The sequence below is a fragment of the Galeopterus variegatus genome, unplaced genomic scaffold (genome assembly GCF_000696425.1).
Source record: "Galeopterus variegatus unplaced genomic scaffold, G_variegatus-3.0.2 Scaffold354, whole genome shotgun sequence".
Classification (NCBI taxonomy): domain Eukaryota; kingdom Metazoa; phylum Chordata; class Mammalia; order Dermoptera; family Cynocephalidae; genus Galeopterus; species Galeopterus variegatus.
In genome coordinates, this window is record NW_007726465.1 from 115,312 (window position 1) to 126,441 (window position 11,130).

The 11,130-nt window shown below is 39.0% G+C and overlaps 2 protein-coding genes across 2 annotated transcripts in view; one reads left to right on the forward strand and one right to left on the reverse strand.

Annotated features, from left to right (window-relative positions):
- NIP7 (NIP7, nucleolar pre-rRNA processing protein) overlaps positions 1–11,130 on the forward strand; it is a 46,267-nt gene that overhangs the window by 24,919 nt on the left and 10,218 nt on the right. The gene's annotated exons all lie outside the window — the stretch shown is intronic.
- Positions 1–11,130, reverse strand: part of TERF2 (telomeric repeat binding factor 2) — a 27,001-nt gene that overhangs the window by 14,044 nt on the left and 1,827 nt on the right. The window contains exons 3-6 of the mRNA XM_008567896.1: positions 10,959–11,127; positions 10,756–10,851; positions 9,971–10,101; positions 339–425 (exon numbers count right to left, since the gene is read on the reverse strand). Coding sequence (XP_008566118.1) covers positions 339–425; positions 9,971–10,101; positions 10,756–10,851; positions 10,959–11,127 — 483 coding nt within the window. The remainder of the gene's footprint in view (positions 1–338; positions 426–9,970; positions 10,102–10,755; positions 10,852–10,958; positions 11,128–11,130) is intronic.

An 11,130-nucleotide genomic window follows, 5' to 3' on the forward strand; every position in this document is an offset into this window, starting at 1 on the left:
GGTGCGGAGAGGGTGAGGGTGGGGTGGGAGCATCTCCGTCTGTTCCCTTCCCGTTGCCGGCCCTGGTGGGGTACGGGCGCGACACTGAGGGTTGCGATCCGTTGCCGGACACGAAAAAAGACAAAAAGGAAAAAAAAAAAAAAGAAAAACAAATTTTGAAAAGTCAGTCTTACAGTGAGTTACCTTGGGTGTATATAGAAAACATGCTAAAGGTGTTGCATATTTAAAGGTGAATATTTAAATAACATTCCTGACAAAGAACCCTTTCCCTATTTCTGCACAACAAGCAATGAGATGGATCTCAATCACAGAAGCAAAAATATATCAAATTTACTTACCTGAGTTGTGGGGTCCTTGGACATATGTTTTTTCAAAATTTTTGAAGCCTTTTCAAATTCTTTGTTTTTGATACAAATAATCACAGCCTACAAAAGGAGGGGAAAACTTTTTTTTACTTTTGTAACGACAGGTGCAAATATCAAAATAAACTCTACTAATAAATAAAACTGAGTCTTACATACCCAAGAACTTCTTCACATTATATCAAATTACTGTACTTAAAAACAATTATTGTTCAAGCACTGTGAACAACCATAAGCTGTTTCTTTCAGCTTGTGGTACCTTTTCAACATTACAATGGACTTTTTTTTTTCCCACTGGCTGATAGAGTAAAATCTGATCCCCTAGATTACAGACCATTTAGCCAATCTGAATAGGGCCTCCTAAGGAATGACAAAATGGAAATTAGTTACCTTCTGTTTGGATGCAAAAGATTTGATGTAAGGGTAGGGAAATAGGGGAGGGAAGATATACTGTGGGGGAAAAAACAATAAAACCAAGCTATCTGCTGACCATAGAATTCCACTAGTTCCATTCAGGAAAGGCCTGAGGCCAGTTCTATAGAAGAATAAAAAGGCATATGGGTTTATGGTTTACTACCAGAAACCCCGGCTGGCAACTTTAAAATGTGCAGGGCATTACTGAGACCAACAAACACAGATCATTCACAGGCATCAAATAAAAAGGACAAAGTTCCAGGTAGGATGAGGTCAGCCACAAAGAAAAAGAAGTCTTTATAAAGAAACCTTGAGAGAATATATGTAGAGGGAAAATAACAATGATTGAAAATTAAAAAGGACATGGCTGGCCAGTTGGCTCGGTTGGTTAGAACCTAGACTGTAACACCAAGGTCAAGGGTTTGGATTCCCATCTGGCCAGTGGCTAAAAAGAAATAAAAATTTAAAAATTGGAAAAGCCAATAAAAAATTAGTAGCATTTGGAGTTATGTAATAGGATAAAGTAGCTACTTTAAATCCAGTCTCAAAGAGAGGTTTGAAAAAAATACAGATTTTTTTTTTAAAAGACCACCACACAAAACAAGGAAAACTGGTTAACAGATACTTTCAGTCTTCACAGGGAAGAACATATGGAGATACAGACCAAGAGAAGGAGAATAGCAAGGAAATCTGTTAAGTACTAATCTCTGGTGATGCTGTCCTGAGCATGCTCAGCACAGCCATATAGCACAGAAGGGAACTGGTGTCAAATTCTCTTGAATTAGGCACAATCATACGATCTTGCTGCCCAGGGATGGTACAAAATAAGTCTTTTCATCAGATGACTATATCCACTTATACATCATTTTCAGAAGAAAAACTACACTAAGACTATACTTACTTTCCTGAAGACTATAAAGTTTTTACTTTTTATAAATTATATAGGTCTTATTGTTTTAAAATTTTATTTAACTCGCATACGGTAAAGTTAACTTTTTGGGGTGTACAGTTCTCAATTTTCACACATGTAGACTCCTGTAACCACTACAATGAGGATCCAAGAACCTATGTTCTTCTCCTCTGTGTCACATCCTCTTCTCATTCCCATCCCCTGGCAACTACACATCTTTTTGCTATTTTCTTTCTTCAAGTCATGCAAGTGGAATCATACAATCATACAGCACGTATTTTTTTAAAAAACATGTAGCCTTGAAACTGGCTTCCTTCACTCAGTATGATGCCTGTGAGGTCCACCCATACGGTTGTACTACAATAGTTCATTTTTTCTTATTGCTGAGCAGAATTCAGTTGTATGGATGTGCTATAATTTGTTCATCCATTTGTCCATTGAAGGACATTTGGGTTGTTTGCAAAGTTTGGTCATTCTGAAAAGAGATGCATAAACATTCTTTCATACAGGTTTTGGTGTGAACATAACTTCATTTCTCTAAGGTAAATACCCAGGAGTGGGTGGGACTGCTGAGTCATATGGAAAGTTATGTTTAATTTTGTAAGAAATGGCCACTGTTTTTCGGAGTAACTGTACAATTTAAATTTTCATCAGCAATGTATGAGAGTTCCAGTTGCACCACATCCTCACTAGCACTTTTGAAAAAATTGACAAATAAAAATTTTATATATTTTTCACGTACATGTTTTAAAATATGTAATTAGCACTTTTCATTGTTAGTACTTTTTAAAGCTTAGTCATTCTAATTGGTATGTGCTAATAGTTATTGCGGTTTTAATTTGTATTTCCTTAATGGCTAAATGATGTTGAGTGTCTTTTTCATGTGCTTTTTTCCATCTATATTCTTTTTGGTAAGCCTTTTGCCCATTTTAAAAATAGGGTTGTACAGGCTTGTTTTGAGAGTTCTTTATATATTTCGGATACAAGTGCTTTGTCTGATAAGTGATTTGCAAATATTTTCTTCCTATCTGTAGCTTATCTTGTAGCTTATCAGTTTTTCCTCTTATGGACTGTGTTTTTAGTGTCATATCTAAGAACTCTTTGCATAACTCCAGGACATAAAGACCTTCTTTCATGTTTTCTTCTAAAACTTTTATGGCTTTACATTTTACATTTACAATATGATCTATTTTGAGTCAATTTTTTTTTTGGCAGCTGATTGGTACTGGAATTTGAACCCTTGACCTTGGTGTTACAAGGCAGAGCTCTAACCAATTGAGCTAACCGGCTAGCCCATTAAGTTATACGATGTGAGTTCAAGTTCAAGGTTCATGTTCTGCATGTGGACATCCAATTATTTCAACACCATTTGTTGAAGACTATCCTTTTTCCCACTGAACTGCCTTCACATTCTTGTCAAAAATAAATTACTCAAGGGCCGGCCTGTGGCTCACTCGGGAGAGTGTGGTGCTGATAACACCAAGGCCATGGGTTCGGATCCTATATAGGGATGGCAGGTTAGCTCACTGGCTGTGCACCAAGCCAAGGGTTGAGATCCCCTTACCAGTCATCTTAAAAAAAAATAAATAAATAAAATTACTCATATTTGTGTGGGTCTATTTCTGAACTCTTCTGTTACACTAATCAATATCTCTATAATCCTAAATTCTACAGCTTTGTAGCCTAAATTTTTAAAATTGGGTAATGGGTAATGTGAGTCCTCTTTTTTTTTTTCTACAAAATTGTTTTGGCTATTTCAGTTCCTTTGCCTTACTATGTAAGTTTTAGAATCAGCTAGTCTGTAGCTACAAAAAATCCTGCTGAGATTTTAATTGAAATTGTATTAACTCTATAGATCAATTAGAGAGATGGACATCTTAACTACATTGTCTTCCAATCCATAAACATGGTATATCTTTCCATTAGGTCTTGATTTCTTTCACTATTATTTTGTATTTTTCCACATACAGATCCTGCACATTTTGTTACATTTACATCTAAGTATTTCTTTTTCTTTCTTAGAGCTACTGTAAATGGCATTGTTTTGGTAATTTCATTTCAAATTGTTCACTGCTAATATATGGACATATGATTGATTTTTGTGTTGATCTTGCATCCTGCAACCTTGTTAAACTTACTTGTTATAGGAGCTTTTTTGGTGTATTTAATGGGATTCTCTACATAGACGGTCATGTCATCTGCAAATAGGGACAATTTTATTCCTTCCTTTCTGGTCTATATGCCTTTTCTTTTTCTTGACTTATTGCTCCGGCTTCCAGTATGATACTGAATAGAGGTGGTGAGAATGGACAAACTTGTTTTGGATCTCAGGGACAAAGCATTCTGTTTTTCATCATTAAGTATGATGTTAGCTGTGGGTTTTTTGTAAATGCACCCAACCACCTTGAGGAAATTCCCTTCTATTCTTAGTGTGCTGAGTGTTTTTTTTTATCATGAAATAATGTTGAATTTTGTCAAATGCTTTTTCTGTATCAACTGATGTCATATGGTTTTCCTTGTTTACACTAATACAGTAGGTTACATTTATTGATTATCAAATATTGAACCAGCCTCGCATTCCTGGGCTTTAGTTTCCCCACTCTGCCACACACTAACTGCACTGACATCCAAGTCCAAACACTACGACAGAGACAGTGAAAAAAACAACAGAATTCATTCAAAGTTCTGGGGATCACAGCTCCTCTGGTGAGAGAAAGGGTTCTCCTCCTTCAGTTTTAGGTGTCTGCTCTTTTGCCACTGTCATTGTTGGAGCACTGCTACTGCCAGGATGGTACTGCCTGGGGGCTGAGGGCAGGAGAGAAGGGAAAAAAGAAAAAAATTGGGCTTCTCCCACCATTTCGGACTCTTAGGAGATCCTTTCCTGCTCCTCAGAAAGAGAAAACTTTTTTTGGAGCTCTTTCTGTTCACACCTGGAATGCACTTTCATGCTTCAGACAACCTTTGAGTCGAGGCCAAGTGATACCACAGGAAGGAAAAAGGGTAACCTACTCATCACTGATTTGGTGAACCTTCACTTTCTCGTCTTCTTCCCCATCTGCCTACTACCATTTATGTTTCATAATCTTCAGACAGCTGCTCCATGCATTCTGTCCAAGACATACAGTTGCATTAAGAGAAGGAGACAAAGAGTTTTTACTCTGTCTTCCCAGAATTGAACACAGGTCCTACTATACTAATTTGTGAAACAAGAAACTGAAATTAAAAGTCTGCCTCCAAAGTTTGTGCTATGTGCTGCTTATCTTTTTAAACTATGTATTAATTTCCTGTGAAAAAAATTTTTTAAAGAGATGAATCATTGCTTTTTCACTTAATAGTTCTCATAAATAAGTATAATTTCTTCTATGTATTTGTTAAGGTTCTTAAGGTGTAAACAATATTGATGGTCTCTGGCTAACAAACAAAAAGAAAATTCTAGACACAGATTTTAAAAATAGGTGAGTTAGGGTTATGTTGGAAAGAAATGCCTGAAAACACGTATTAACAAAGGAAGAGAAAACCAAAACTCACAGAACTGTAGAAAGGATACAGAAGCAGATGCAAAAAGAAACAAGATTCTGGGAAGTAGCAGTGTTTAAAAAACTTTGAAAAGCTTTTTGTTTCAAGAATTAAAGTTCTAGGAGAGTGTGTCTGATGTACCAGCACCCCCAATAGGGTATGGCCCCCAAAGAAAATCAAGGTGCTGTTACCAAAGGTGCAGGGAAGAATGCTGCACAGCAAAAAGCAACAAATATTTCCCCAAAACTTGCCATACATGTTGTTCTCCAAAGAAATCTGTCTGAGGAATCTCTCTTTCAGTTATAATGAAAAAACCAATGTAGTCTCAATATAATTAACTGCTTGCAGAAGCATGTCTCAAACTTTCTGGTCTCAGAATTCCTTTATATTACTCTTAAATGTTAATGAAGACCCCAAAGCACTTTTGTTTATGTGGGTTTTACCTGTTGATATTCACCATTTGGAAATATAAAACTGATAAAATTTTAAAATATTAATTCATTAAAAAATAATAAGCTCATTACAGGTTAACATAAGTAATATATCTATGAAAAATTACTATACTTTCTAAGACAGAAATTTAATGAGAAAGGTGGTATTGTTTTACATTTTTGCAAATCTCTTTAACATCTAGTTTCGTAGAAGACAACTAGATTCTCCTAACTGCTTGTGCATTCAGTCTGTTGTGATATGTTGTTTTGGTTGAGGTATATTAAAAAATCTGGCTTTATACAGATATCAAGTTGGAAAAGAGAGCAGTACTCTAACAGCCTTTCAAAAAATTATGGATAATCTTCTTTGATTCCACACCAAACTTTAACAAGTGCTTTTCTTAATCTGTTATTAAAATCCATCAATCTATCTTTTACTTTAAAATGGATCTTTCATCCATGAATGATTCTGTAACATGCATTAACCATTTTGAAAACACTGGTTCACTAAGTTATATAGATCTTCCAAATGTTGACACATTCATCAAAAAATATTTTTAAAATCATAGTTGTTAGTATCACCAATCTTCAGATAAGTCTAAGCACATGAATACAAGTTTTCCAAAATTCTAATTTTCATCTGAAAACTTGAATCTCATCACTGGCAACAAATACTGCCAAACTGCTTAAAGTGACAGGTTCACTTTGCTCATTCTCAGGAAAATGACTGCCAAATACCCAAGTCTAAATAACCATAGTTTGTCAGTTCTTTCAGGTAAAAATAGTGTTGCATAAAAAAAGCACCTCGTTCAGCATGCAACTCAAACAATCACAGTGCTTTTCCTGAAGACAACCATCATGTCTTGGTATGCAGCAGAAATGCTTTAGGCACACTCCTTAGTTCATCACACAAAACACTGAAAATATTTTACTCATGGGTCTAGATTTAATAAATTAATACAATTTTTACTGTTTGACCAAAGTCATTCTTAATCGAAACCGGCAGCCTTTTAAAAATTGTGTTTGGCAGTAAAGAATACAACAACTACTAGTACAATTTACCACCACCTTGACTGTTAAGGCACTGGCAGTTTTACTCATCATTGCCTTTGCAGCATCAGTGCAAATGTCAATGGACTGAAAAAGTCAGGTAATGTTTTCCGTATTGTTATGAAGACAGTTTTGACCTTACTGACCCTCTAAAAGGGTCCTGGAGACCTCCAGAGATCCCAGACCATACACTGAGAAGTTGTAACTTCTGGCCAGTTACAGCTCAGTTGGTTCGAGCATGGTGCTGATAACACCAAGGTCCAGGGTTGATCTCTGTACTGGCCTGCTGCCAAAAACAACAAAAAAACCCCAGAAGTAGTAACTTAACAAACAATTTACTTGATAAACTTTTAAAAGTTTATACAATTTTAAATAAATTGCTGTGACACTATACAAAGCTTAAATGCATCCAAAAGCCTCATTTCCCAAAAATGACCATTAACAAATTCTATGACTAAATGAGAAACTTAAAAAAATTGTGGAGACAAATGACATAGTATCATTTAATAACAAGGAGATCAAGGTAATGGGGTTGCCAGCCTCCAATGATCCCCACCTCTTGCACAGTTTCACTCATACACTCTACCAGAGTTGGTCTGGTCTGCATGAACAATAGCATACGGCAGAAGTGATGATACATCACTTCTGAAATTAGATTATAAAAAACTGCAGCTTCTGCCTTGGGTCTTGCTCTCTCTTGGATCATCAGCTCTAGGGAAAGCAAGCCAACATCTTACAAGAAGCACTACTTACGAAGAGATCCGAGGAGCTGAAGTCTGCAGTCAACAGCCAGTGAGAAAGTGAGTACAGCTAACCACCATGTGAGTGAGCATGGAAGCATGTGCTTCAGCCCAGCTGAGTCTTGAAATGACTGCAACCCTAGCTGCCAACTTGACTATAACCTCCTGAGCCAGAACCACTCAGCTAAACCACTACCACATTTCTGACCCTTGGAAACTGAGAGAATACTTATTGTTACATGCTGTTAAGTCTTGGAGTAAGTTGTTACACTGCAGTAATAGTAACACAGTAAGTACAACAAGAGATCTGGTACCTGGTGGAGAATGGAAAAGCAGAAGGAAGTCAACATAAGAAAATGGGTGACAAAACATTTTAAGAGAGTTTAGATTTTGACAACCCGTTTTCCTAATGAAGCCCCTAAACAAGAGACTGATAAGCTTAAATAATAACAAAATAATAAATATAAGGGTACTTCAAGGGCCAGCCCGGTGGCACACTGGAGAGTTGCCGGTGCCCGCCGAGGGTTCGGATCCCATGTGGAGACCGGTTCCCACTCACTGGCTGAGCGTGGTGCGGGCGCAACACCGAGGGTTGCAATCCCGTTGCCGGTCACGAAAAAAGACAAAAAGGAAAAAAAAAAGGGGGGGGGGGGTACTTCAAAAAGTTCATGGAAAGATTCTTATTATCTTTTTTTCTCCTGGTGGCTAGCTGGTATGGGAATCCAAATCTGTGACCTTGGTGTTATGAGGCTACACTCTAACCAACTGAGCTGACCTGCCAGCCTTATCTTTTAATTCTATTTTTCCACTAACTTCTTGAAATACCATTGTAGGCAGCTAAAAGATAAAAGCCCACAAAGATTCTTCCAGAAATGGGGCCGGATGGCAAATCTACAGCTTTTGTTTTCTGAAGGAGTTGCATTCCTGAATCAGCTACTTAACAGGAGTTACTGATTTACCCTGAATTGGTGCCATTTCTTCCCATTCAAAAGATCCTTGGCTTTTCTGATAGTAGGCATGGATTTCTCCTCCTTTGCTAATGTCTTTCCTGGCATTCCCCCCCCCCCCCCCCCATAAAAACCTGACATCTATATTAATAGTCTGTTCTTGGAATTTTTCCACCTTGGAATTGAATATTATCATCTAAGTATTCTTTGCAAGACTAAAAGTAGTTCCTGCCCAAGGCTCTTAACTGAATAAATAAAAGATCTGCACCCCACAAACACTAGCTATTTTTTAACAGGGTACTTGAGTACCTTATACACAGACAAGAGACAGAAAGTCTTCCTTGCTAAGAGAGGTTTCTCCCTCCACTCCACCTGGACCTCTGAAAGCCTATTCGTTTAGGGGATGCTCTTTTCTTTTCTTACCAGGTTCTTTACTTTCCACCACCAACACAATGCTGAGCTGTTCTTCAACCCCCATCTCTGCATCTGCTTCCACACCCCTACCCTTGGTTACTGGAGAAGAAAAATCTTTTTCCAACTGGTTGCCACAGCCACTTGTATGTTTTAAATAAAAATAAGTTCTTCTTTTTTTTTTTTTTTAAAAGATGACCGGTAAGGGGATCTCAACCCTTGGCTTGGTGTTGTCAGCACCATGCTCAGCCAGTGAGCAAACCGGCCATCCCTATATAGGATCCGAACCCGTGGCCTTGGTGTTATCAGCACCGCACTCTACCGAGTGAGCCACGGGCCGGCCTAAATAAAAATAAGTTCTTCTTTTTTTTTTTTTTTAAAAGATGACCGGTAAGGGGATCTCAACCGTTGGCTTGGTGTTGTCAGCACCATGCTCAGCCAGTGAGCAAACCGGCCATCCCTATATAGGATCCGAACCCGTGGCCTTGGTGTTATCAGCACCGCACTCTACCGAGTGAGCCACGGGCCGGCCTAAATAAAAATAAGTTCTACTACTTGAAACTAGCTGAGCCATGAAACAGTGACAGTCCCAAATTCCTAGACACTCCACTAGCTTTTTTCTTGATTACAAGAACACTGCCTGTACCAGGCTTTTACCATTCTTCTACCATTACTATTTTTCTGGCTGGCTCATTATCCAAGCACCTCTGATTCTAGTATGTCTGCTCAAAGAGAATGTTCCCTAAGGCTCTCTTTCTGCAGAAAACCGCACGGAAGAGCTCAGTCAGTCCCACATTTTCCAAGGCCCCAGTTATTCTCCTTGGTATATCATAAACAAAGGTGCCCAAATCCTAGGCCAGAGTTACTTGTAGCCCTTTCAGAATGCTCCTGAATGGTGCAATACTCTCCAAAACGTCAGTCTTTAATGCCAACCCACTTCCTGCTTACTGTGGCCCCTCCTGCCAGGGCCACAAGGAAGACCACCAAAATCACAAAAGCTGAGCATCTGCCATTCTTTCCAAGCCTGGGTGAGAAAGGGAACTCCTGAAGAGATAACGTGTGTGTGCATGCTTGCTTTCTCTCTCTCCATTCCTGTTTTCCCTCTAGGTCACACAGAAAAGGCTAAGCACTGTATCCTCAAAGACCCCTGCTTTTTGTTATGAGAAAAAAAATAAAAACAGAGCCTTACAGCCTCCTTGATGAGTTTTCTACTGGATTCGACCACTGCTTCTGTCAGTGTAAATTCCGTTTTAATCATCTCCAGCACATTGATAGCTGATTCCAATGGTGTGAGCTCAGCCTCCATGTCAAAGGAACAGTCTAGGACAAAGCACAATTTTCACTTTAAGCTCTTTTCTAATGAACAGAAAAGTTATGTCCCAAAATACATATGTTTATGGAAAACGAGCATGCAAATATAGTAAGATTTGCATTTAATTTGCTGACATACTTGCTATAGTTTACATACATGGTAAGGGTCCAAATTCAAATCAATGAGTTCAAAATATACATTTTAAGACGGGTTAAAAAAAATTATTTTTAAACACATACATTTGACTCTCAAATTCAGGATACACATCCTCCTCAAATACAAGTGGCCAAAAACTGAAAACACTTTGCTAAACAGCTGTCAAGTTCAATTCAGGAAAAAAAAAAAAAAAAAAAAGTGCTCATACTCTGAAAAACACTACCATGGGGAAAAAGATACCCATATTAACATAACTCACTTTAGATAGCAACAAAGTTGGGGTGAGCAATTAACAGGTGGGAGAAAATAAAAAACACAGAAAAGCAGCCAAGAGAATCTTAACTGGAGAAAACTAGAGCCAGGGAACAGATCCATCGTAGGATAAAGACCACTGTGATAGAAACTAGCGCACTTTAACCCGGAATCCTTCCGTTCCGGATGTAAGTTTGAAAACAACAAAACCCTACGGTAAGCAAACCCAGAGAAGAACACAAAAATAGCCATACCTAAGTTCTCCCCTTCTTCAATGCGCGACAGACACTGCATAACCCGCAGCAACCGGGACACGGCATGCTCATTCCCCAAGGGCCTGACGAGCAAAGCTGGGAGAGAAAACACCGTTGGCTCGGCGACCCCCGGCCCCGACATCCGGTCCCCACGGACCCCCTTCCCCAGCGCCCCAGCCTCCTTCCCCCGGCCCGGCCCTCACCCTGCATGATGTCCCGGATCTGCCTGAAGTCCCCGTACCGGCTACCCCGAAAAGCCCGCAGCGCCTCGTGGAAATAGAACTTGAGCACCCAGCGGTTGACCGCCTCCTCCAGCCGTGCCTCCCCCGCGCCCCGCTCCGCGGCACCCCCCGACCCCGACTCGTGGCGCCCCCG